The 25647-nt window shown below is 37.0% G+C and overlaps 1 protein-coding gene across 4 annotated transcripts in view; it reads left to right on the forward strand.

Moving 5' to 3' along the window:
• The window catches only part of YTHDC2 (YTH domain containing 2), a 73500-nt gene that overhangs the window by 35949 nt on the left and 11904 nt on the right, over positions 1-25647 (forward strand). For all 4 annotated transcript variants that reach the window (XR_006817704.1, XM_045999570.1, XM_045999571.1 and 1 more), the window contains 13 exons: positions 2714-2892; positions 3320-3416; positions 3497-3584; positions 3671-3751; positions 5701-5783; positions 8795-8900; positions 10932-11051; positions 11370-11642; positions 14096-14222; positions 15281-15486; positions 15811-16006; positions 18065-18174; positions 21066-21358. Coding sequence is in view for 3 of the 4 variants with exons in the window: in XM_045999570.1 (XP_045855526.1) it covers positions 2714-2892; positions 3320-3416; positions 3497-3584; positions 3671-3751; positions 5701-5783; positions 8795-8900; positions 10932-11051; positions 11370-11642; positions 14096-14222; positions 15281-15486; positions 15811-16006; positions 18065-18174; positions 21066-21358 (1959 nt within the window). In the remaining variant the exon portion in view is untranslated. The remainder of the gene's footprint in view (positions 1-2713; positions 2893-3319; positions 3417-3496; positions 3585-3670; positions 3752-5700; positions 5784-8794; positions 8901-10931; positions 11052-11369; positions 11643-14095; positions 14223-15280; positions 15487-15810; positions 16007-18064; positions 18175-21065; positions 21359-25647) is intronic.

A 25647-nucleotide genomic window follows, 5' to 3' on the forward strand; every position in this document is an offset into this window, starting at 1 on the left:
AAATATGTTTTATAATACATTGATAGCACTTTGTTTTCAACCTGTAAGAATCAAAAAAGATAAAAATGAATCTGAAGTTAAAATATACTAAAATATCTTTTACACAAGAATATAAAAATGTTTTATTTGAGTTGGGGTTTTGGATTTTATTCTATAGATAATAGTCTCAGGTGAAGTGAATGTTTGAAGTATGAAGTTAGTCTTGTTATTTTAATTTCATTAAATGATAATGAAGGTTAGAGTCACAAAGTTATTAACAGACCCAAATGCTAATTATGGTATGCCAGATTTTGTTGTCATTTCAATATAGCACCCAGAACTTGCAGTCCTTTTTGACATTAATGCTTTGAATGTTCCAGATGTTCTTAGGGTTCTGGGAATAGCTCAGTAGACACTACAGATTACCAAGTAGCAGTTATCTGGATAGTATTCTAACTATCCTGCCTAACTGGGCTTTCTTTTTATTCTGCAGATCATGACATCATCAATTACAAATTCCAAATGTTTAAAAATTAAATTTATGATGTTTGCAGGATTATTGATAATTGATAAAGTTAGAGCTTTTTTTTTTTTTTTAAGATTTGAGAGAGAGAGAAAGAACACAGAGCAAGGGAGAAAGTTGGGGGGGGAGGGGCAGGGGGAGAGGGAGAAGTGGGCTCCCTGCTCATGGGGCTCCATCCCAGGACCCTGCGATCATGACCTGAGCTGAAGGCAGATGCTTAACTGACTGACCCACCCAGGGGCTCCTAAAGTTAGAGCTTTAAACAAAGGACATTGTACCCTCTTCATTTACGTGTTAAGAAGTAAGAAAACAAAAAATTGGGAATGTTTTAAAATGAATCTTAAAATTTAAAATAACTGCAGTTAGAATTTTAATATTTACCCTATTGAAAGCAGGTTTAATTATTTTTCTGCTAAGCTCTTTGGAAGAAATTGGGCAGAACTGAACTTCTTAGAAATCTTAGTGATAGTTACTAGTGATGGCAGGAGGTTACATTTTTACATATGGGATGAAAAAGCAAGCTGTTATTTCAGTAATTTATGCTGATTTAGGGCTTTGGGCTTTTGGCTTTTTGGCTTTTTTTTTTTTTTTTTTGGCTTTTTAGCATAATCAATCGGCTTTTAATATGGAATAACCAAATTGGCAGTCATGTTAAGCTGGCACCTGTAGAATTGTTTTAAATGTAGACGTTGTTTCAGAGTATTGTTTATAAGAGTGAACAATTAGAAACAACCTATTAAAAAAGTGTAAATGATGATCAAAGGTTTGTGTGTTTTAAGTTTTATTGAGATAAAGTTCACAACCATGTAATTCATCCTTTTGAGTGTACAGTTCAGTGGCTTTTAATGTGTTTGCCATGTTATGAATTTTTTTTTCAGATTTTATTTATTTATTTATTTATTAAGAGAGGGCAAGCAGGGGGAGGGGAGAAGGAGAGGGAGAGGGAGATCTTGAGCAGACTCTGCACTGAGTGCGGATCTCAACGACCCTGAGATCATGACCTGAGCTGAAACCAAGAGTCGGATGCTCAACTAACTGTGCCACCCAGGTGCCCCCATGTTATGCAGTTATTATGATAATAATTTTGAGAACATTTTCATCACCCCCCCCCAAAATTCCTGTAATCATTAGCAGGCACTCCTCATCTTCCCCAGCTCTTCCAGCCCTAGGCAACTAGTCTGCTTCCTGTTTCTGTAGATTTGTCTATTCCATACACTGGATCTAAGTGGAATGATATAATACATCGTCTTTTTATGATTGGCTTCTGTCACAGCATAATGTTTTCAAGGCTCATCCATTCACATTGTGACATCCTTTCTTTCTGACTTGAGTTATACTCTGCTCTGTGGCTAGATCACAGTTTGTTTAACCATTTTTCAGTTGATGTACATTTGGGTAGTTTCCACTTTTTGGCTGTTATGAATGATACTGGTGTGAACATTTGTGTACACCAGTTTATGTAAACATATATTTTCATTTCTCTTGTTTATAAACCTAGAGGTGGAATTGCTTGGGCATCTGCTAACACTGTGTTTAACATTTTGAGGAACGGCCACATTGTTTTTCGAAGTGACATCATCATTTTATGTTCCCACTAACAATGTATGATGGTTACAATTTCTCCACACCCTCTTTAACACATACTATCTTCTGTTTTTTGATTATATTGTCATCCTAATGGTGTGAAGTGGTATCTCACTGCGGTTTTTATTTTCATTTCTCTGATGCGTAATGATGTTGAACATCTTTTCAATGTGTTTATTGGCCATTTGTATATTTTCTTTGGAGAACTATCTTCAGATTATGTTTTTGAAAAGCACTTATTGATAGATTTTACTTTGGATAATGTAGGTGTAAGCCAAAACATGAATTGTACCTAGGACGTTAAGTATCATTTACCCTCCTTAGGGTATGTTCAGAATTTAAAGAAGGACATCATGGGAGTCATTGACTTTATTTTTTAAATTTTTTAATTTTTTTTAAGATTTTATTTATTTATTTGACAGACAGAGACCACAAGTAGGCAGAGAGGCAGGCAGAGAGAGAGGAGGAAGCAGGCTCCCTGCTGAGCAGAGAGCCTGATGCGGAACTCGATCCCAGGACCCTGATCATGACCTGAGCCAAAGGCAGAGGCTTAACCCACTGAGCCACCCAGGCGCCCGAGTCATTGACTTTAAATGAGTTGGTCATTTTTTTTTTCTTTTTTTTAAGTGCTTCACTGGAGTTTGGAAATCTAGATGAAAGTTCTCTGGTTCACACAAACGGAAGTGACCTCAGTGCAGAAGACAGAGAGCTCCTGAAAGCTTATCATCACAGTTTTGATGATGAAAAAGTAGACCTGGATTTGATCATGCACCTTCTTTACAATATCTGCCATGGTTGCGATGCTGGTAAATGAGTACTGTCTAAAATAACTTGAACAGCAAAGTATACTTCAGTTTCCAAGATAATATTTTGTGTGTACAGATGTTTACAGAATTCCACTGGCAGTACTGCATAGTAATCTCTTAAGCGTCCTAAGTATTACACTTTATCAGTATTTGAAAACTAGTGATATAGCTCATCATAGCTGGGCCTGTCAGTGGTTTCTGCTTTGTAAAGCCAGAGATTTAATATTTTATTTTATTTATTTTAAAAGATTTATTTGCAAGGGAGAGAGAGAAAGAGAAGGAGCAGGGGGAGGGGCAGGGAAAGAGGGAGAAGCAGGCTCCCCCAGGACCCTAGGATCATGACCTGTGTTGAAGGCAGCCGCTTAACTGCCTAAGCCATCCAGCTGCCCTGAGATGTGATTTTTAAAAAACATCCTTGTTTTCCAAGGTGCAATATTAATTTTCCTACCTGGATATGATGAAATTGTTGGATTGAGGGATCGCATCCTGTTTGATGACAAGCGGTTTGCTGACAACACACATAGGTAAAAGCTAAAGTTTTATATTTGTTGCTCTAAATAACTGATTGGTACCATAGTGTATTTTTCCTTTCCATTGTTAACAGATACCAAGTCTTTATGCTTCATTCAAATATGCAAACATCAGATCAAAAGAAAGTATTAAAAAACCCACCTGCCGGTGTTCGAAAAATAGTAAGCTTCATACAATTTTCTTTCGTCCATTTCAGTAGCCATTGGTCCTGGATTCATATTAACTGTGATGTCGCATCCCCTTGCAGATCCTTTCCACCAATATTGCTGAAACCAGCATCACAGTCAACGATGTTGTCTTTGTTATTGATTCTGGTAAGGTGAAAGAGGTATGTGTGGATAAGTTGTATTTTGTTTCAGTGAAGAGGGTTAAGTTACATTCCAATAAATGCTTTTGTGATTCATTTTAATGAGAAGATGGTTCTGCATGAATTTAACATAGTGATTGTTGATTTCTCCAAAGTGAATATTTTACCGTAAGCAGTTCAGACTGTAGGATCTAGTTATTGTAACAGATTACACAAAAATAAAAAACAAAACAAACTAGCTTCTGCTGATTTAATACTAGGAAGAATGTAAAGGGTTGGCTAATTACACTGAAAATTTTGTCACTGAATGGGAATTGGATTACATGTTTTGTATGCTTTCCTTCTTTCCTTCTGCATATGGTAATGGAACATGTCCCTCTTGTTCAGAGTTAATCTCCAGGGCTCCACATATAGTGGGTATTCAAAAGACATCTGGTTCAAGAGAACCATCCTGAGACAGTGCGAGCAGTCAGACCAGACTTCAGCAGATGCCAGTTAGCAGCCACACAGGCCCAGCAACTGCTTTTATAAAGATAAATTTTACCGCAACACTGCCCTGTTCACTTTTGTCTCTTGTCTGTGGTTGCTTTCACACTGCAACTGGAAGAGTTGCAGCAGTGACCCTCTACAAAGGCTAAAATATTTACTGCTGGCCCAGATATAAAGAAAAGACAATATTTATTTTCTGTTAGCACTGGGATGCTCAGCAGTTCTCAATACCCTTTGGTGGATCCTTTCACAGAAAGAATGGAAAGTGATAGAGGTGGTTGATTTTCAAGGAAAGATCCTGTCTGTATTGTGGAAAGCAAATGATGTCTGTTACAGTGGATAGCAATGATCATGTTTTAATGTGGGAAAATTTGTTAATTGCTTTTTAATGTTTTCAATAGAATTTTTAGGAATATCTTACAGAAAATAAAACTTTATTATAAAATTTGGACGTTTCAGTATAGTTGGGTACTATAAAGAAGGGATACGTTTTATTTTTTTATCAGAGGTTAATGATGAATATTATCACTAAAAGTCTGAATGGTGAGTCAATGAAAATTCAGATTTTATTGCCCTGATTATCTAAAGCTGATGAAGTGGATTTTGAATCTTGGAAATTAATTCCTATAGATGTCATTCATCAAGTAAACCATGGTTTAGAACATGATGGTAGTGTCAGAAGTTATTTTACATACAAAACTGACACATATGACATTTTATTAAAAACTACATAAGTAGCATCTTTTCTAAAAATCCCATGATTAAACTATTCTGAGAACACATTTGTATTTGCTCTATTTAGTTATTTTATGAAAGGGAAAGTATAAGTCAGTGAATGATTAAGTGTATATTTTAGTTAGGAATGCATTCTTTTAAAATCTCTACAGTGAATTTTGGCTTTAGATTGTTTAGGGAATATAGAGGTAATAATGGTTCTTTACTTTCTCTTATAACATTCTGGTTAGGCTAACTGTGTTCATAGCTCAGCCGGGGGTAAAATGGAGAGGAGTAAAAATTCTTCACTTTGGATAGGATTGGTTCAGTGATTATTGTTATTCCTCCAGATCAGCTTCCTGGCACATATTTTAGAAATTATCTTTTCCTGATCATTCCTATTCTTGGTGGTGATAGAAATCTGATAGGAAATGACCTCAAGAGAATAGATTTTTCTTCACTCTTGATGTCTATGAGTACTGACTGCTATTATTCAAGTATAGCAGAGAGGAACAAATAACTAAGCAAGGCAGAGAATGAGGAAGTTTTTATAGCTCTTCTGAGTTTATTTTTCATTCTTTTTCCTTAGAATGTTTGTAACCAGAGATGGGGATTTTTTTTTTTAATCTGTGCCCCAACCTAATTATCTAATCAAGAGGGGCCTCGAATTAAACTTGGCATGTTAAATATATTCATAATACTCTTGCTATTTCTTCTTAAACACCTTTTATAAAAGTTTTAATATGAAGATAACTTAAATATTACAGAAATCCTTTGATGCACTGAATTTTGTTACAATGTTAAAAATGGTGTGGATTTCCAAAGCTAGTGCCATACAACGAAAAGGCAGGTAATGTATATTTAATGTACATTCATTCACTCAATTGCCTATGACATGGAAACATTTTGATATGTATTACATATTTAATGTATATTCTGCTTTCTATATAAAATGTTAACATTTTCATGTTAGTCTTAATTCTTACATTGTTTTTGCAAGGCAAGCCATTTCAATACTTTCTTTAAAAGTTGAATTCAGGTTATGTTAAAAATTTTTGACTAGTATAATCTGTCCTCAGAAGATGTAAGAAACTTAAAAAACAAAATTGAAAGGAAAATATTTTAAACATTTGCAGTATAGGACAAAGGGCTAATTGCTATATTATGCAAAAAACTCTTTAAAATCAGTTCATAAAGACCAACACATTAACCTCACACACACCACCTCATATATGCAGAATAAGTGCAAATTAATAAGGAAATTTTTTTGCTTATCACCAGATTGGCATAGATGAAAATTTTTAACAGTACCTACAACAGAGTTGGCCAAAGCATGGGCCAGTAAGCTTTCATAGTTTGCTGATGGGAGTGTAAACTTCTGTGACTTCTTCAGAGGACAGTTTGAAACTGTTTATCCAAATCTCCCCTTTGCCGGTGGATTCCACTTCTTGTAGTTTATCCTGAGTGTACCTGTGCATGTGCCCAGACGTGTGTTGAAGAATGTTTTCCGCAGCACTGTTTGTAATAGTGAACTCTCTGGAAGTTTTGTAGTTAAATAAATTATGCGATAGTTGTGCAATGCTATATTAGACTATGATGATGAAAGATGTGGATGTATTTTTATGTGCAATGAGTTCTCCAAATACATTATTAACTGAAAAAAGTAAGGTGTACAACATGCATCTATACTATTTGTACTTAATATATATGTATAGTGCTAAATAAATACATATGTATGTATATATATATTTAGGGCAGAAATGCATTGATGGATTTGAGAGAAATATTAAAAAACAAGTGTTGGCTCTGAGAAGGAGGATTTGTGGAACTCTTTGAAAGAAGGAGGATTTAATTTTCATTTTTTTGGTAGTTTGGTTATTTTAGTATGTGCTTGCATTACTTTTTCTTTTGAAAAAAGGGAAGATTTAAAAGTATCCTATTTATCAGTAATCATTTGACTAATTTTCCTTGCATTTTAATAGGAAAACATCTGACACTGATTTTAAAGCAGTGGCTCATGTGCTGAAGCTGGTGGATGCATTATTTCTGTACTTTATAATTTCATGGAATGTTCTTGAAGGCTTTTGCTGTTACCGTACCAGTCGCTTTCCTGTGACAGGGTGTGGCTTGATAACACTAGCTAAGTTAGTTAGTAATATTCCATCTCTTCATCGTGTTTACCTCTTAATCGTATATTATCCGGGAGGAAAATCAGAAATTGTAGGAATTTTCCTTGTCATTTTTTTCAGCCTATTTCTTTTGACAGCCATTACTGTGCAAGTGTTAGGGATGCGACGATGAATAAACTGTAGTCTGATGAGTCAGGTTTGTGGTGGGGGAATGGTGCAGTCCATCCTGGAATCCAGTAAAGTAAGCAATTTTAATACCATGTGATTTGTGATACAACTGGATAATGCTTCTGGAGGAGTGAGGGTAGAATCTGAGATAAATACAAATGAAGAGGTGTTTTGAAAAGGCTTTTCTAGCAAAGGCGAGGCAAGCACAAAGATCTACAGGCAAGAGTGAACAACAAAGTTGTCTGGATGGAGTTTAGTTTAGAGGAGAATAGTGAAAAAATGAGTAAGTTGTGGACATGTCCTTAAGGATCATTTTGTGTTTCCGCTCTCTTTTTCTTCTTAATAAACCAAAGGATGGCATGATTTTAGTCTTCTTTCATCTCTTTGAAGAATGAATTGGTAGAGACAAAACTGATGGCAGGAGGACCCAGTAGGAGGCTCTTTCATTAATACTTGGAATTTACAAAAAGGGAGAGATGACAATAGTCTGGATTGTGATAGTGGTGTTAGAAGATATTGAGAGCAGTATTGGGGTGAGAGTGTGTCCAGGGGCAAGGAATAGTGTGGAGTCAAGGATGTTATACAGGTGTCTGTCTTAGAAACTTGTGTGGATGGTGGTGCCCTTGTTGGGGGAAATGGGAATAGTGGTTATGTTGGTGAGAAGAATTAATCTTTGGTTGTGTTGAGCTTCGGTTGGCTAGAAAATCCAAGCGGAGCTAAGAGGCTTCTGAAGTATGGGAGTAGGGTTAGGGTGAAGAGATCTCAGTGGATGAAAATTAAAGTCAGGAGGATAATTACAATCCCGTTGGGAGTGAGGATGGACTAGGAGAGCAGAGGGCTGAGGTCCAGCCTCACAGGAACATCGACATTTAAGGACTGGCGAAGGATGGAAATGTCTCAGAGAAGGCTGGGTAGGAGGGAAAGCAGATGGGTTGATAGTGAGGACGGTACTGATGAAGGAAGCAGTGGTCCAACATCTCATTTTGTCACTTGTAGCACAGTGTGTTGTAGCTTTGTGATGGGAGGGATATTTCTGGATCTCTATCGCTTAGCATGTTCAGCCTGGCCATTAGCTGATACAGTGATTCTGGGGGAAATGAGGAGAGGCTGCTTTTCTTCAAGATATTTCTCTCCTACTTCCCAGAAAGTGGTACAAGTCTCTGTGGTGACAGGAACTGCCACTCCCTGGAGTTGTGTAATGCTTTCTTTGCACAGCTCTGAGCTGTGGGCTTGTGGGCGGTTCTTGTGTCAGTTGAGTAAAGCAGATGAAATGTCAATTACCGTGCATTTTTTTCATTATTTTTACTCACTTTTATGTGTGTGTCACTTACAAATTTGTTTTTATCATTACCTTAGTAGGTGTATCAGGTAGGTATCATTCGTAAGTTTTTATGAATGATGCCCAGACGAGTGACGTGCCTTCTGGAAAGATTCAGGAAGGAATCACAGTCAGCTGTCCTGACACTGGTCCATTGCTCTGTCTCCTAAAGCACACTGCTTTTAGAGTTGCCATGGTCTAGTCTTTATTCCTTGTTTGAAGCTTAATTTTTATTTCACTTTTAAGGGCAGGGAGATGTAGACCTGGAATTTGTTTCCGGCTGTTTAGTAGACTCCGATTCCAGAATATGTTGGAATTTCAGACTCCAGAACTTTTGAGAATGCCATTACAGGTAAAAATGTACCGAACTCTAAAAGGCTGCTTTTAGGGTGAGGGAGGAGAGGGACCATTTCAACTTAATACCAGTCGGACTTTTAAGGTAATTCCTAAAACAAAATTATAAAATATATATGAGGGAAGGTGGTTATGTATCTAACTAATATTTTTTTTCTAGACAAGAACATTTAATCCAGGGAAGCCTGGGTGACTCAGTCGGTTGGGCGACTGCCTTCAGCTCAGGTCCTTTCCAGGGTCCTGGAATTGTGCCCTGCATTGGGCTCCGTGCTCAGCAGGGAGCCTGCTTCTTCCTCTCCCCTTGCCTACTACTCTGCCTGTTCGTGCTGTCTGTCACATAAGTAAATAAAAATTCTTAAAAAAAAGTTTAATTCATAAACCACCAATATTTTAAAGGATTACTTGAGTTCACTTAAATTATGGTACAGTTTTCATATATATATATATATTTTAAAAGCAACATTTTAGAAGTCTGTCTACCATATAATAGTGTTCATCTTTCACATTCTCATTGAGGATTAGAAAACAAATTATTTAAGTTCCAAAAGGTAATAGCAAAATCTCGGTTTAAGATGCTGAGATTGCCTGCCTCTCTGCCTACTTGTGACCTCTCTCTCTGTCAAATAAATAAATAAATAAAATATTAAAAAAAAAAAAGATGCTGAGATAATCTTGGTGGTCTGGAACTCAGTCCACTGAAATTTCCTGACCTTTATTAATTATTTTGAAAATTGTTTTGAAAAATGGTTTTCTGACTTCACACTAGCCAGGCATTGTAGTTTCTAGGGAAAACTACCAGAAATACATTAATTTGGTTCTCTAATGTGCTGAGCCAGATGCTAGCTTCCAAACTTTTAAAGATTTTATTTCTTTATTCGAGAAAGAGAGAGAGGGCATGGTAGGGATGGACAGAGGGAGGTGAGAGAGAAACTCTAACTAGACTCCACTCTGAGAGCAGAGCCTCACTCGGGGCTCGATGTCATGACCCTGAGATTAGGGCCTCGGCCAAAAAGAAGAGTCAGACATTTAACCAACTGAGCCGCCTATGTGCCCCCCACCCCACACTGTTCTTTTTATTTTTTTATTTAAATAATTTTTTAAAAAAATACATTTTGTTTGGGGCACCTGGGTGGCTCAGTGGGTTAAGCCTCTACCTGCAGCTCAGGTCATGATCCCGGGTCGTGGGATCGAGCCCCACATTGGCCTCTCTGCTCAGCAGGGAGCCTGCTTCCCTTCCTCTCTCTCTCCCTGCCTCTCTGCCTGGTTGTGATCTCTGTCTGTCAAATAAATAAAATCTTAAAAAACACAACCATTTTGTTTATTTATTTGGCAGAGAGAGCAAGAGTGAGCACAAGCAGGGGAGTGGCAGAGGGAGTGGGAGAAGCAGGCTCTGCACTGAGCAGGCAGCCCAATGTGGGGCTCAATCCTAGGACCCTGGCATCATGACTAGAGCGGAAGGCAGATGCTTAACTGACCAAGTCACCCATGTGCCCCTCTACTGTTCATTTTTTTTTTTTTTAAGATTTTATTTATTTCTTTGAGGGAGGGAACACAAGTGGGTGGCAGTGGGAGGGACAGAGGGAGAAGCAGGCTGAGCAGGGAGCTTGATGGGCTTGATTTCAGGACCCTGGGATCATGACCTGAGTCCGAGGCAGACATTTAACTAAGCCACCCAGGTGCTCCTCTACTGTTTAATTTTAATCAGAAGATTCTACTAGTCTGTTTGGGGACTATGTTTCCCATGATCTCTTTCTCTTTTTTTCTTTTTTTAAGATTTTATTTATTTGAAAGAGAGAGAGAGCATGAGCAGGGGGAGTGGCAGAGGGAGAAGCAGAAGCAGACTTCATGCTGAGCAGGAAGCCCATGAGATCCGGGGCTCAGACTCAATCCCAGGACCCTGGGATCCTGACCTGAGCCAAAGGCAGACACTTAATGACTGAGCCACCCAGGGCCCCCCCATGATTTCTTTGAAAGTCAAAATCAACATAAATTTCAACATTTCAAAATGATTTGCTGTTCTTGTTTACAGGAACTTTGTTTACATACTAAGCTATTAGCCCCAGTGAACTGTCCTATTGCCGATTTCCTTATGAAAGCTCCTGAACCTCCACCAGCTTTAATTGTAAGAAATGCTGTACAGATGCTTAAGGTTGGTGTCTCCACAGTTTTATTTTACCTGTTTTACTTGAAATTTAAACACAGTGAGGATACATCTTACCGAATTTTGTCCTTAAAAATGTTATCTTAAATAATCATGTACTTTGAATAATACTCTCATGGTAATTATAGTAAAACAGTAGAGTTCATAGTTCTTTTTTACATAAAATATGGAAAGCAGAATATGTTTTTTATAAGATGTTGCAGAAGAAAATTTACATTTTCATTTCCTGATGACTTTTTAGGTATGTGATTTGATTAAGCATAGTTTTTGGTTGTCTCAGATTCTGTTTTGTGTTCTTTTATTTAGACAATAGATGCAATGGATGCCTGGGAGGATCTCACTGAGCTGGGATATCATTTGGCTGACTTGCCCGTAGAGCCACATCTTGGTAAAATGGTCCTGTGCGCTGTTGTTTTAAAGTGTCTGGACCCCATCCTCACAATTGCCTGCACGCTAGCCTATCGAGACCCTTTTGTCCTGCCAACCCAGGCCTCTCAAAAACGGGCAGCTATGCTATGTAGGAAACGCTTCACTGCAGGGACTTTCAGTGACCACATGGCCCTTCTCCGAGCATTCCAGGTATGGTTTATTATTGTCATTTCATTTCTGAACATGGTGCTGCTTATACACGTATCTGGGGCAAGTGTAATGAGTTCACAAAGAGACATGATTCCATTAATTTTGTTTCATTCTGAAGTTATATTTTATTACTAACTTAGAAAAATACCTTCCTACTGTTAATGTGCTGGAATTATCAGTTTCTACCTTTTTTCTGTTTCATTTTCTCAGTTTTCTCCATGTAGGAATATGTGAATGCATGTATTTATGTTTATTTACTTGTATTCATTTTCTAATACTCAGGTTCCTTCTCTTTTAATCATATCTTGGGTAGGGAATGCACTAAAATTTTAGTTAAGAAGCAATGTATATTACTCAAAGTATGTAGAACAAACATTGGAAGAAAATTACCTTGAATTTAGTATCTATTGGTTTTTTTTAGAGTACATCTTTTTCTTATGTGCTTGCAACACTGTGCTAAGAACTTAATTTTATGAAGTAAAATCTAAATATCACTTAAAACTTTTCAAGATAGGAGCAGTGAGAAATTGAGGAATGTGATAAATGAGAAAGCAAAGATAAGGAAAATGGGATTCTGAGGGAAGGAAGTGATACGTAATTTAGAATTTCGAATAATGTGGAGAAGATGAAGTTACTTCCTAAAAAGGTAGACATGTTATTTATCCTTAAATTCTCTTGAATGTAGGCTGCGACTACTACTTTCTTCTTTGTGACTATACATTTTTTAAAAAAAATTTCATTTTGTTTATGCAGAAAATACCCTTTTGCCAGGCATACAGGATTTTTCTGTTATATATAGGTTAAAAAAAATAATGGCAAGCTGTTTTGTGAGCATAATTGAACAATGGATGATGCCGTGCTATTGAGTTCATTAGATACCCCATGTTATAGTAGATTAGTTGAGTGGATAATAGAGGGAGATTTGGTGTAGAATTCCTATGTATTCTTTGCTTTTCCCCAGCTCCTTCAAAAGCAGAGAGGATAAAATACTACCTTGGTCTTTTATATTCCAAAGTAAGAAAAGTCATTTTCAAAGAGGAGCTTTCTTATACTGCATGTAGGTGGTTTCTAGAAATCTTGCTTCCCATTCTCAGATAAATTAAGAAGAGGTTGATATAAAGGTTTTTTTGGAGGACAGGAGTGGTAGAATCCTTACATATAAATGATGTTATGGTGGCTTAGTTAAAAACCTCCAATACTTAAGTGGAAGAAAACTAGCAGACACATCTGAAAAGGCAGATGTTTTTACATAGCTGGTCATTTAGGTTAATGGATACTTTATTCTCATTAGGATTTTATAAACTGAATGGCTTTCATAGCATTTGAGTATAAATTAATGATAAATTTTATTTAATCATGAAGTCTTAGATTTTTCTTACATTTAATTTTAAAATTTATATTTTTTAAAAATTGAGATGTCATTGACATATAAGATTAGTTTTAGGTGTAAAACATAATGATACTATAATTGTATATATTGGGAAATGATCTCCATAGTAAGTCTAGTTAACATCCATCACTGCACATAGTTACAAATATTTTTCTGTTGTGATGAGAACTTTTAAGATTTACTCTCTGATATGTTAATTAGATTTATTGTGATCATTTCACAATATATACAAATACTGAATCACTATTTTGTATACCTGAAATGAATATAATGTTAAATGCCAGTGATATCTCAATTAAGAAAAAAGTTTACCAAAAAAAAAAAAAATCTACTCTTGGGGTACCCGAGTAGAGCAGTTGTTTGGGCATTCAACCCCTTCTCCTGAGGTCATGAGATCGAGCCCTGCGTTGGGCTCCACACTCAGCATGGAGTTTGCTTGAGACTCTCTCTTTCTCTGCCCCTCTGCGGACTCTCTCTTTCTCTAAAACAAATCTTTTAAAAAAATCTCTACTTTAGCAACTTCCAGATATACAATGTAATGTTGTTATTAACTATGGTAACCTTGCTGTAAGTTGCCTTCCCAGGACTTACATATTTTATAACTTTAAGCTTGTATCTTTTGACCCTCTTCACCCCACCTTCCTCTCCTCCCCTGCCTCTGGGAACTACCAGTCTGTTCTCTGTGAGAAAACTCTCTTTGAGTTTTTTTTTTTTTTTTTTTTAAGATTTTGTTTATTTATTTGACAGACAGAGATCACAAGTAGCCTGAGAGGCAGGCAGAGAGAGAGAGGAGGAAGCAGACTCCCTGCTAAGCAGAGAGCCCTATGCGGGGCTCAGTCACAGGACCCTGGGATCATGACCTGAGCTGAAGGCAGAGGCTTTAACCCACTGAGCCACCCAGGCACCCCTGAGTTTTGTTTTTTTTTTAATGAGGGCCTAGATTTTATCAAATAATTAGAAGGAGAATTGACCTTGAGTAGCTAATGTAGAGGTTTTCAGTTACTTTGCAGCCTAACTAAGGAATTTAGTGAATGTATCTTGTTATATAATTATATTTTTGTAGGCATGGCAGAAAGCACGAAGTGATGGGTGGGAGCGAGCCTTTTGTGAAAAGAATTTTCTTTCACAAGCTACCATGGAAATAATCATTGGCATGAGAACTCAGTTGCTTGGTCAGCTTAGAGCATCAGGTAAAATTTTCCCTAAAAAACTTACTTAGACCACGGAGAGCACCTTACTTATACCTCATAGTATTCTTAGTGTTAACTGATGCCATCTGATATTATTTTTATGACATTTTCACATTGTTGTATGTCTTGTATATATGAACTGCTTTGTAGACTCCTTTGTGATTTCAGCTTTTGTTTGTTGGTTAGAAAAATGATATTGTAGAAGCTGTAGCTGAGAAATCTGAGTACCTTTTGATACTATAGGCAGTGAGCAATTTATAGTACATTTGTTGGCAAAAAGCAATTTAGATGTTGTAGTTCGGTTTTATCGCTTTAATAAACAGCAGCTTAGCTCTATAATAGATTTAAATATATAAGTAGGGTGATACAAATGTGGTCTTCATATTTTCAGAACATAAAACAGCTAGTAATCTCTCTTTAAGGCCTTAATTTTTTTTTTTTTAAGAAAATGCCAGTATTGTTATGTCAGTTTGGAATTATTTCTTTAAATTTCCTTTTGAGTAGCATAGTACATTGAGAATATAGTCGAAAAGTACCAGAGCCCAGATGCATGGATGAGCTAAAGTGCCAAAGTAATAAAAGGAGTGAACCAAAAGGTTTTAGAGTGGTCTCAAATATTAGGAAATATGAAGGGCTTTGGAAATTCAAGCAAGAATGTATATATTGTCTTTACTCTAGAATTCATGTCTGTCATAACCAAAATGTTATTAAACCAGTCAAAAGAATGGTTTAGATTTTCAGCTATGATTTTAGTACATTTCTTTTTTTTTAAATTTTAGTACATTTCTGATAGCATCTTACAAAGAACTTTATAGCAAGGATGTGTATTCTTTACAAGTCCCTAAGTCCCCCATACTTCACTTTAGCCTGAGCAAACCTAAACTTTCTTAGAACGTTGATTCTGTATTTTAAACTTTACAGAGGAGATTTTATTAATTATTGTGGAATTTGAATATCATGAAACGTGCATGGATTAGTACAATTTTTGTAAGACACGCACGTTTGAAAGTGTGTTTTGTGCAATAGTGTGTTGGTGTGGTTTTTTCCCCTCCGTCTAGGCTTTGTTAGGGCACGAGGTGGCGGTGACATTCGAGATGTTAACACAAATTCCGAGAACTGGGCTGTGGTTAAAGCTGCGTTGGTAGCAGGCATGTATCCTAATTTAGTCCACGTGGACAGAGAGAATGTCGTATTGACAGGGCCAAAGGAGAAGAAAGTTCGGTTTCATCCCACTTCAGTTCTCAGCCAGCCTCAATATAAAAAGGTAAAATATTTTTAATGCTCTTAGGCCTTGAGGTGAAACTAATCTAGTATACATAGTTGAAGAGCAACAAAAAGATGCTCCACAGACTAAGCAATTAATTGACTGTATATGTATAATTCAACATTGGAACAAAATTTTGATGAAATCTTTGCGGTTGGAAGAGGTCATGTGTTAGGTAATGAGGACTCGTGTTCCAACTATGTGAGCAGTGACTTGCTTTAATGTTTGCCTGACAACTAATATCTGTCATCTGTTGCCATGTAAAGTATGGCCAGTAAAGTAGGTGGTAAATACAGTTAAGATTTTGATTTCTTTTTCTGATAGATTCCTCCAGCCAATGGTCAGGCTGCAGCGATTCAGGCACTGCCTACAGATTGGCTTATTTATGATGAGATGACCAGAGCCCACAGAATAGCTAACATTAGATGTTGTTCAGCAGTGACCCCCGTCACTGTCTTGGTATTCTGTGGACCGGCAAGGCTGGCAAGTAATGCTCTTCAGGAACCTTCATCGTTTCGAGGTAAATGGATCATAAGGAAATACAAATCTATTTGAAATGAAAAAAAAATTTTTTTTACTAGACTAAGTAAAATTTTAAATTCCAAACATGTATGTAGGAGGAGCTCTCTTTTGATATATTGAGACAAATTAGAAAATACTAAAGTTTAAAATTGATTTCTAAGGTAACTTGTTACTGGTTTGTGCATTTTTAGTTAATCTTGCTGATAGGAAGTTTACTTTTCTCTCCCACTTGAAATTGAATAGTAGTTTAACATAAAGGTAATTGTTTAAGGGAAATCATTAAGAGTGACCCATGCCCCCATTTCCCTTATGCAAGCAAACACTTTTTATATTATGTTAAGAATATTGGGGCGTCTGGGTGGCTCAGCTGGTAGAGCATCTGCCTTCTGCTCAGGTCATGATCGCAGGGTCCTGGGATCGAGTCCCTCATCGGGGTCCCTGCTTGGCGGGGAGACTGCATCTGTCTTCCTCTGCATCTCCCCTAGCTTTCTCTCTCTCTCTCTCTCAAATAAACAAAACTCTTAAAAAAAAAAAAAGGATGTAGCAAAAAAAAAAGAAGATTATGTGATTTTTAAAAGTTATACACATTTTCTTTCATATCCTGCTATTTTCATTGTGCAGAATATAAATTTTCAAAAATATTTATATTAATGGCTGCAAAATAGTCTATCATTTAAAAGTGGCATAATACATTTAAAATATTCCTTTGCACTTGCTTGTTTTCAGTTTTTTTTTATTCAGTGATTCAGCAAATATTCATTGGTCAACTCCTATATGTCAAGGATGCTAGGCATTGAAGATGTAACAGAAAACAGTATAGACAAGGTGTTTTGGTCCTTAGGAGTTTACATGGTAGTGGAGGGTAGACAGAAAAAAAGTAAATAATCTGCATGCTACTATGAAGGAAATTAGACTGCCTTAGTGGGGTGACCTGCTTTAGAAAGAGACCCTGAAACAAGTATCTCTGAGGGGGTGTGATTTGAGTATAAGACCTAAAGTATGAGACGCTGTTAGGAAGAGAAGCAGATTCAAAATGATTCTGGAGGTACTGCTAATTGCTGGATTGAATGGTGGTGAGTGGAAGGGAGGAGTCAGTAACTTGCAGGATTTTGGCTGTGGTAGCTTGCTGGAGTAATTTTTTAAAATTCTTTTTCTTCTTGATATTCACCTTGGGTGTTTCTACCACCCTGTCTTCCAAATCACTGATCCGTTCTACTCATCTAATCTGACGTTCAGTCCTTTTAGTGTATATTTCATTTCAGTTCTTAAATCTCTCAGCTTTCTCCTTTTATACTGTTTTAGAAAGCTTACATGATTGTATATCACATTTGGCATCTTTGTTTTTTTTTAAAGTATTTATTTATTTAAATCATCTCTACACCCACCATGGGGCCTGAACTCACAAACCCAAGGTCAAGACCCGAGATGAGATCAAGAGTCAGCCACTTAACTGAGCCACCTTGGTGCTACGTCTCCTTTTCTTCTTTTAAATTAGAAACCTATGAATTTACATGAGCATTTCTTGATTTATAGTGTTTTCATTCCCTTCTTTATGTTCTTAGTTTTCTTCTCCATCCGGTTAATATTTCAAGATTGTGTTTTGATTTTTAAGTTCTTGTCTTTTTTTTTTTTTAATTTTATTTATTTGAGAGAGAGAAAGAGAACACAAATTGGGGATGAGGAGGGGTAGAGGGAGGAGGAGAAGCAGACTCTCCGTTGAGCGGGGAGCCTGATGTGGGACTCGATCCCAGGACCCTGAGATGATGACCTGAGCCAAAGGCAGTCGCTTAACTGACTGAACAACCCAGGCGTCCCATTCTTGTCTTTTTAAAATTTCCTGCATTTTGATTAGAGATTATAGTCTTTAAAATGCCTTCCCCCCCCTTTTTATAAACACTGAGACTTAATTTGTGAACTGTTGGATTTGAAGAGCTCCCCACCTAAACTGTTAGTATATCAGGTAGATTTATGTAAATACAGAGTGTCTGTTTACTGACTTCTTTTGCTGTAAGATGTTAAAAGTGAAATTTTTTGCTTTCGATATGTGTTTGAATAGCGGATGGTATTCCTAATGACAGTAGTGACAGTGAAATGGAAGATAGAACTACTGCTAATTTAGCAGCTTTGAAACTTGATGAGTGGCTCAACTTCAAACTAGAGCCTGAGGTAAGTTGCTCTTCAGTAGTGTGGTGAGTTTCTTTCATTCAGTGAGTATGAACTGACATACGGTATGTCACGTGAGCCCTTAGTGTTAGAGAATATAGTTTGTGTTTCAGTTTTCACAGGGCCCGTATGCATTCTCTGACATTCTGGGGTGTATTCAAGTAGAGGATTTGAAAAGCCTCGGTGTGGCTCATATTTAAGCACAGTGATATTTGAGTGTTTCTGTGGGTGGTACACAGGAACTCCCTTTGTTTCGTGTAACTCTGTTTCTGAGAGAAAGATAGGAGTTCATTCTGTTTTCTCTTTTTGTATATTTCTGAATTGGGAAAGATGAATGTCTTTTCTTCAAATTAAAAATGTTCTTGACAAAGCTTTTCCTTCATTCCATCTCCACCTTTATGTATTTATTTTTTTTTAAGGTATTCAAGTCTGTATTGTTACTGCCCTCCTTTATCTTTCTATACAGTTTTCTCCTTTTGGAATGGGAATAACAGAGGAAGTATGTTACTTTCTAACCTTAAATGTTTATACAGATGCTCAACACATTTATAGAAAATCAATTTGTTTCGAGTTACAAAATTGATGTGGATATGTAATTAATGAAAAAAAGATGTTAAAAAGATAGCTATAAGAATACCCAGATACATGCTGTATTCCCATTTATATGGCGCTGATTCATAAAACATTAGCACATTCACTTACATACTAATTTAATCCATGGATCAAGGCTATGTATTCAAAAGATGCCAGGACCCTTCAAGAGCTGGAGAAAAGTGTTTGGAAACAGAATATGCTTTATTTAGCCAGTGAATACCTAGAGTAATAAAGTTTTACCTCATGATAGCAGTCAGACTTGCAAATATGCAGAAATAGGAATTAAGGTTTTTTTTTTAAAAGAGTTATTTGAGAGAGACTTATAATGCTTATAAGTAGGAGGAGGGGAGAGGAGAGAATCTCAGGCAGACAACCCCTCCTCACCCCCACCTAGTGTAGAGCTTGATGCGGGCTTGCTCTCATGTTCCTGAGATCACAGTCGGAGCTGAAAGCAAGAGTCAGATGCTGAACTGACTGAGCTACCCAGGCACCCCAGGAATTAAGGGTTTTAAATGTAGTTATAAAGTTCATAAAAAATGTTGAGATTTATCAAGTGGTAGCAAACATTTACTCAAAATGTTGAGATTCATCAAGTGGTAGCAAACAAAATAATTCCTCAGACAAATGCACATTTTCCAGTACATTGGGGGAAAGAAGGGAGAAGAATGTGCGTTGAGTGGTGAAATCCACCAAGCTGTGTATCAGTATTCTGTCACACCAAACAGTTTGGAGACAAGGAAAGTGTTCTAACGTAATTTCAGGTTATGTTTCACTTGCCTAAAATATAGCTTAAGGCTGCTTTGCCATATTAAAATTGACTACAGTGAATTTTCACAGAAGGTTATAGACTCCGGGACTAAATATGGCATGATTATTTTGCTTTTAATCTGTCAAATAGCTAAAAATTGAAAATTTAAAAACTACTACAAAGAACAAGTTTAAGTGATGTGACTCTTACGTCACTGAGCCACTTGTAACGGTCAACTATTAGTATTTAACCAATTCAGAGAGTTAATCCTCTCTGAGTTAATTCACTCAGTCTTTGTGCCTTAGCTGGGACACGGAATTACAAAAGATAGCTACTGGTAAAAGCTCCGTCTCTCTCTCTCTCTCTCTCTCTCTCTTTTTTTTAAAAGATTTTATTTATTTACTTGACACAGAGAGACACACAGAGAGAGGGAACACAAGCAGGGGCAGCAGGAGAGGAGAAGCTGGCTTCCCACTGAGCAGAGAGCCTGACTCGGACCTCGATCCCAGAACCTTGGGATCACAACCCGAGCCAAAGGCAGTTGCCCAGTGACTGAGCCACCCAGCTTCCTGCTCTGTCTGTATTTTTAAGAGATCTTACTATTTCCTTTTTTGTTTTTGTTGAAGGGGAAGGGTGGTCAGCAAAGCTATCTAAAGTTGACAACTGGCTAGGTTTACTTTTTTACTCTCTGTTCACTCGTCACTTCAGTCCCACCCCTGGAATCCCACTTCTATTCGCACCAGCCCTTCTGTTCCCTGAAACGGCCTTTGTCAAGGTCAGCATGTCCCCCACATTGTCAATGGCAGCCCACTGTCCTTGAGTTCACCCTTTCTCTCATGTTTGGCACTGTTGTTCATCCCCTTCCTTGTGTAATACTTCCCTTCTCCATTTTTCCTCCTCACCTGTCCCAGCTTCTTTGTCACAAGTTACTATGACATTAGTCTTTCCTGATACTTCTTTTTTAAAAAGTCATTCCTTTGTAGGTTCTTTCACTGACTCTGCCCATATGCCTTAAATGTTAGATATTCTCCAGTACTCTGGGCTTTACTGTGCTCTTTTCATGTCTCTGTACAATCTCTAGGGACCTTACCTCGGTGCGTAGGTTTAGTAACTGTTGATGCATGGATGACTCCCAAGTCGGTCTATATTTCTAGCTTTGGCCTTTCTCTGGACCTGTGAGACTAGCTGCTCTCTGGATCATCATGTGGATGTTCTATAGGCACCAAAATAAAATATGAAGGAAACGAAATGTATTTTTCTTTATTTACTCTGCTGTTACTGTTCCAGTTTTAATCACACTCTAACCACACATTATTGGCTGTCTCTTCCATTGGACTGTGTCATTTGACTTTGTGTCTCTAGTCCTCACATATGGTCAAGAAGAAACGTTATCTCATTCATGCAACAAAAAGAGTGAAATACATTACTTCCTGACAAGTTGCACAGTGTCCTTTGGAAACAGCCGCAGAGCTTCACTAGTAAATGGGTGTCTTGCAAGTGGTTCGCCATCTTGCTTGGCTCGCCTTGAACTGAGGAGCCCGTTCTATTCCAGGCAGCCAGTTTGCTGCTGCAGCTCCGGCAGAAGTGGCACAGCTTGTTTTTACGCCGAATGAGAGCGCCATCCAAACCCTGGTCTCAGGTCGATGAGGCCACCATAAGAGCCATCATCGCTGTTCTCAGCACGGAAGAACAGTCTGCGGGCTTACAGCAGCCATCGGGAATAGGCCAGAGGCCAAGGCCTATGTCTTCAGAAGAACTTCCTCTGGCATCATCTTGGAGGTCAAATAACAGCAGGAAAACTTCAGCAGATACTGAATTTTCGGATGAGTCTGCTGCTGCAGAAAGGTAAATTGGTAACATTTTATCAAAACTGGAGACATTTTTCCCCTAGGAAAATGAATTATTTATCAAAGAATCATGAGCTTTTGTAACATTTAAAAATTACTTATAATCGAAAAAACATAGAAAGTTACAATAAAATGGAAAGTTTTTTTACTTTTTTTTTTTTTTTTTAAATTTATATATTTATTTGAGGTGGGGAGGGACACAGGGAGAGCGAGAGAGCGTCTTAAGCAGACTCCGTGCTGAGCTGAGCTCGATCTGACGGCCCTGAGATCACAACCTGAACCTAAACCAAGAGTTGGGCACTTAACCGACTGAGCCACCCAGGTGCCCCAAGTTTTTTACTTTTAAAGCCTGGTTTTCAGCAGTCTTAAGATAAAATGAAGGATTTTAAACTCTTGGTATCTATGAGTTATATAATATATAATATATATAAATATATATTATATGTATAATATATATATGAGTTAATAAAGAATTTTTTTTATCAGGAAAATCTCAAATGTTTAATTTCAAGAATTGACAAATTTAGCGTCTGTTAAAAAGCTACCATTATTTTAAAATTATATATTTTCATTGATACATGTCAAGTAATATATTTCCCAGACATCCTACAGCAAGAATCATGGGCTGTGGCCATTTAAAAGAACAACGTTCCCACAAGTCTTATCTAAGTATCAATATTGCTGATTGTATTGTATTCCTACAGGAGATCAATTATTCATTGATTCAGTGATGCGTTACACGTACATTGTTCTTAGTGTAAGAGATACAGCAGTGTACCAAACAAAGATCTCTTCCTTCAGAGAGTTTATCTTTTATCCAGGGAGGCATATAATAAATAAGCAAATTTATTGTAATGGCAGAATCTGTTACACTTTAGCCAAATTCTTCTTTTTCTTTCCAGCATTTAGCAATTAGATGTGATATTTTTATTTACTATATGATGATTAGTAATAAGAGAGCTCTTTTATTGAATTATTTATTCAAAAATATACTTCAATTATATAATAGTGGTTGTAATGAATCATTGGCCATGATTCAAAAATATTTGTAGTGTAACAACATTTGTTAGAATCAAGTTTAAGTTTCTTTATATCCATTAAAACATTTCTTACCCTGCTAGAATTGATAACAAAAACAATATTCTTGTCTGTGATGCTAATTTTGGCAATATTGGTAGAAAGTGTGTGTGGTAAGACTATTTCATTGTTAAAGCTGAAAATACAGAGAGTGAAAACATGAAAGTTATGTAATGTTTACTGTTTTTTAAGGATCAGATGGGGGCTGTTAGTGTCTTCTTTTGGTCAGATTTGCGTATTTGAATGAAACAGACGGCTTCATCAGGTCAGACTTCAATTAAGGGGAGTAATCCATACTGGTTTCCACGTTCTTTAGATATACACTTGAGGAATAATTCAGTCGTTTGTTAAGAAAATCTTCTCGTGTGTGTTCCTGAATGTTTCTGATGTAGGCTCTGCTGGGCAGTAGAAGAGTAAAAGGCACATTTTCTTCTAGACACTAACTACTTTTTGAAAAGATTTTTCTGAAAGCTTCCTTGAACAATGGTTTAGAATGTGGGAGTAGATTTCCATAGATACTGTTATGTGGTAATGTTATTCCTAGGCCCATCTATAAACACCTGTTAGGTTCATAGAGACGGTGTGTTTGTGTGTGTGTGTGTGTGTGTGTATAAATGCAAGTGTATATGTATGTGTGCATCTATTTGCATACACACACACATTTTTGGAAAATGTGTAATAGATGCTTATTTAATAAAAGTTAGAAATTTAATAAAATTAAGAAAATCAAAATGATAAAATGTAATATTAGCTATAATTCAGATATTGATTGTCTTATAAATATAGTTTTTCACCAGTGACACTGGAATCAACCATTTCTATTTTTTTACAAGTTGTAGCCTGGCAGTCTTCATTTTCTTACCTGTTGAATGGTGAGATCTGGAATTTTATCTGCCTTCAGAGTTTTGGTAGTATTAATAGATAAGGCCTGGAGTTGGTGGGTTTGGTGGGGAATAGGATGAGGACGCTTAGGAAGATTTATTTATTTATTTATTTATTTTTTAAGATTTTATTTATTTATTTGACAGAGAGAGAGATCACAAGTAGGCAGAGAGGCAGGCAGAGAGAGAGAGAGAGAGAAAGGAGGAAGCAGGCTCCCCGCCAAGCAGAGAGCCTTATGCGGGACTCGATCCCAGGACTCTGGGATCATGACCTGAGCCGAAGGCAGAGGCTTAAACCACTGAGCCACCTAGGCGCCTCTAGGAAGATTTATTTTTATTTTATTTTATTTTAGTTTTTTTAAAGATTTTATTTATTTATTTGACAGACAGAGATCTCAGGTAGGCAGAGAGGCAGGCAGAGAGAGAAGGAAGCAGGCTCCCTGCGAGCAGAGAGCCCGATGCGGGGCTCGATCTGAGGACGCTGGGATCATGACCTGAGCTGAAGGCAGAGGCTTTAACCCACTGAGCCACCCAGGCACCCCTAGGAAGATTTATTTTTAAAGGGAGAAATCAACAGTCTTTGTGAGACTACTTCTTGGAGAGAAAGTATAGTTAGAGTTTTCCTCTGCAGTGGTAAAATATATTTATTTATTTTTAACATAAGTACTTTTTTTTTTACTATATTTACTGTTCTTTTAATAAAAACATTTTATTGAAACTATTTTAAAATAGTTTAAGAAACTATTAAAGTATTAGAAATTGCCCGTCTTCCATCCTAAATCATACCAGTGTATATTTTGCTTGTCATTTTGATAATTGGATGGCAGAGGACAGGTGCATCTTTTCTATAAGAGAACAGGTGCATCTTTTCTATAAGAGAAATGAGATAAAATGAATTCAGTGTCCGAACTTGTTAAATGAAAAGGTGGGGGGGCTTGTGGAGGGCTTTGTTTCCATCTGTATGAAATTTTCCAGGGAAGCCAAGCATAAGAGAGAGAAGCTAGAATGGAGCTCAGATTAAAAGATCAGTTTGAAAATCAAAAGGTAGACCGGAAAATACATTTTTATTTTAATGAGGTTTTACCCTCATTAAGTTCTGTTGCCTAATTTTCAGGTCACCAAGTTGCCAGGGTAAGAACGATGTGATTTTAGGGGGGTCAAATTTACATAATGCATTGAACATCAATTCATGAGAGAAAAAAAAACCCTGAAAGGTCTTTTACACTTCTTAGCAGGTTGTTAATTATTCAGATGTGCATTCATTATATAGTCTTTTGTTAATATGTTTAGGCTTAACCTGTTTTATTTCATTTGTGAAAGAAATAATCCTGGATCTGAGATAGTTACTCTTGAAGGAAAAGTAATTATAATTGTAGGAGTCTATGGTAGTTTATGAATTATTAAACACATCCTTTTTTGTTTTAAACTTGTTTATTATCAATATTGTTAAACACAGCGAACTAAATGATACGCCATAATGAGCTCCATACCCCACATTCAGCAGTTACCAAGATTTTTACCGCTTGCTGTATCTAACCAGATTTTCTTTTTTCATTCTTGGCTTTCTTACTTGGTTTACATATTTCCAGATAAATTCCACACATTGTGTCATTTTACCCTTCCATATTCAAATATGCATCTCTTAAAAATAGAGGAATTTAGGGGCACCTGGGTGGCTTAGCCGGTTAAGCATCCGACTCTTGATTTTGATTCAGGTCTTGATCTCAGGGTTGTGAGTTCAAGCCTGGCATTGAGCTCCATACTGGGCATGGAGCCTGCTTAAGAAAAAAAAAAAAATTTTTTTTCTACATAATCAAAATCCGATGATCAATCCCAGTAAAATGTTCACTTCCCTAGTTGTCATACTATATACATTTATTTGAATTTAGCATCCAGGGAAGACTCATCAGGGCGTCATGTTTCTTGAGGCTCCTATGATCTAGAGTAGTTCTTCTGTTAACTTTTGTTTTTTATGAAGATTTTATTTATTGGAAGGAGAGAGCGCAAGAGAGAGAGAGAGAGAGTAGTTCCTTTGTTAAATTTTGTTTTTTAAAGATTTTATTTATTGGAGATAGAGCAAGACAGAGAGAGTGAGAGAGAGAATAGTTCTTTTGATAACTTTTGTTTTTAAAAGATTTTATTTATTAGAGAGCGAGAGAGAGCGAGTGCGAGTAGGGGTGGGAATGGGAGGGACACAGGGACAGGGAGAAGCAGACTCCCTGCTGAGCCAGGAGCCTGCTCCTGGGCTCTATCCCAGGACACTTCAGGATCCTAACCTGAGCCGAAGGCAGATGCTGAGCTGACTGGGCCACCCAGGTGCCCCCTCTAT

Source organism: Meles meles, chromosome 3 (genome assembly GCF_922984935.1).
Source record: "Meles meles chromosome 3, mMelMel3.1 paternal haplotype, whole genome shotgun sequence".
Taxonomy (NCBI): domain Eukaryota; kingdom Metazoa; phylum Chordata; class Mammalia; order Carnivora; family Mustelidae; genus Meles; species Meles meles.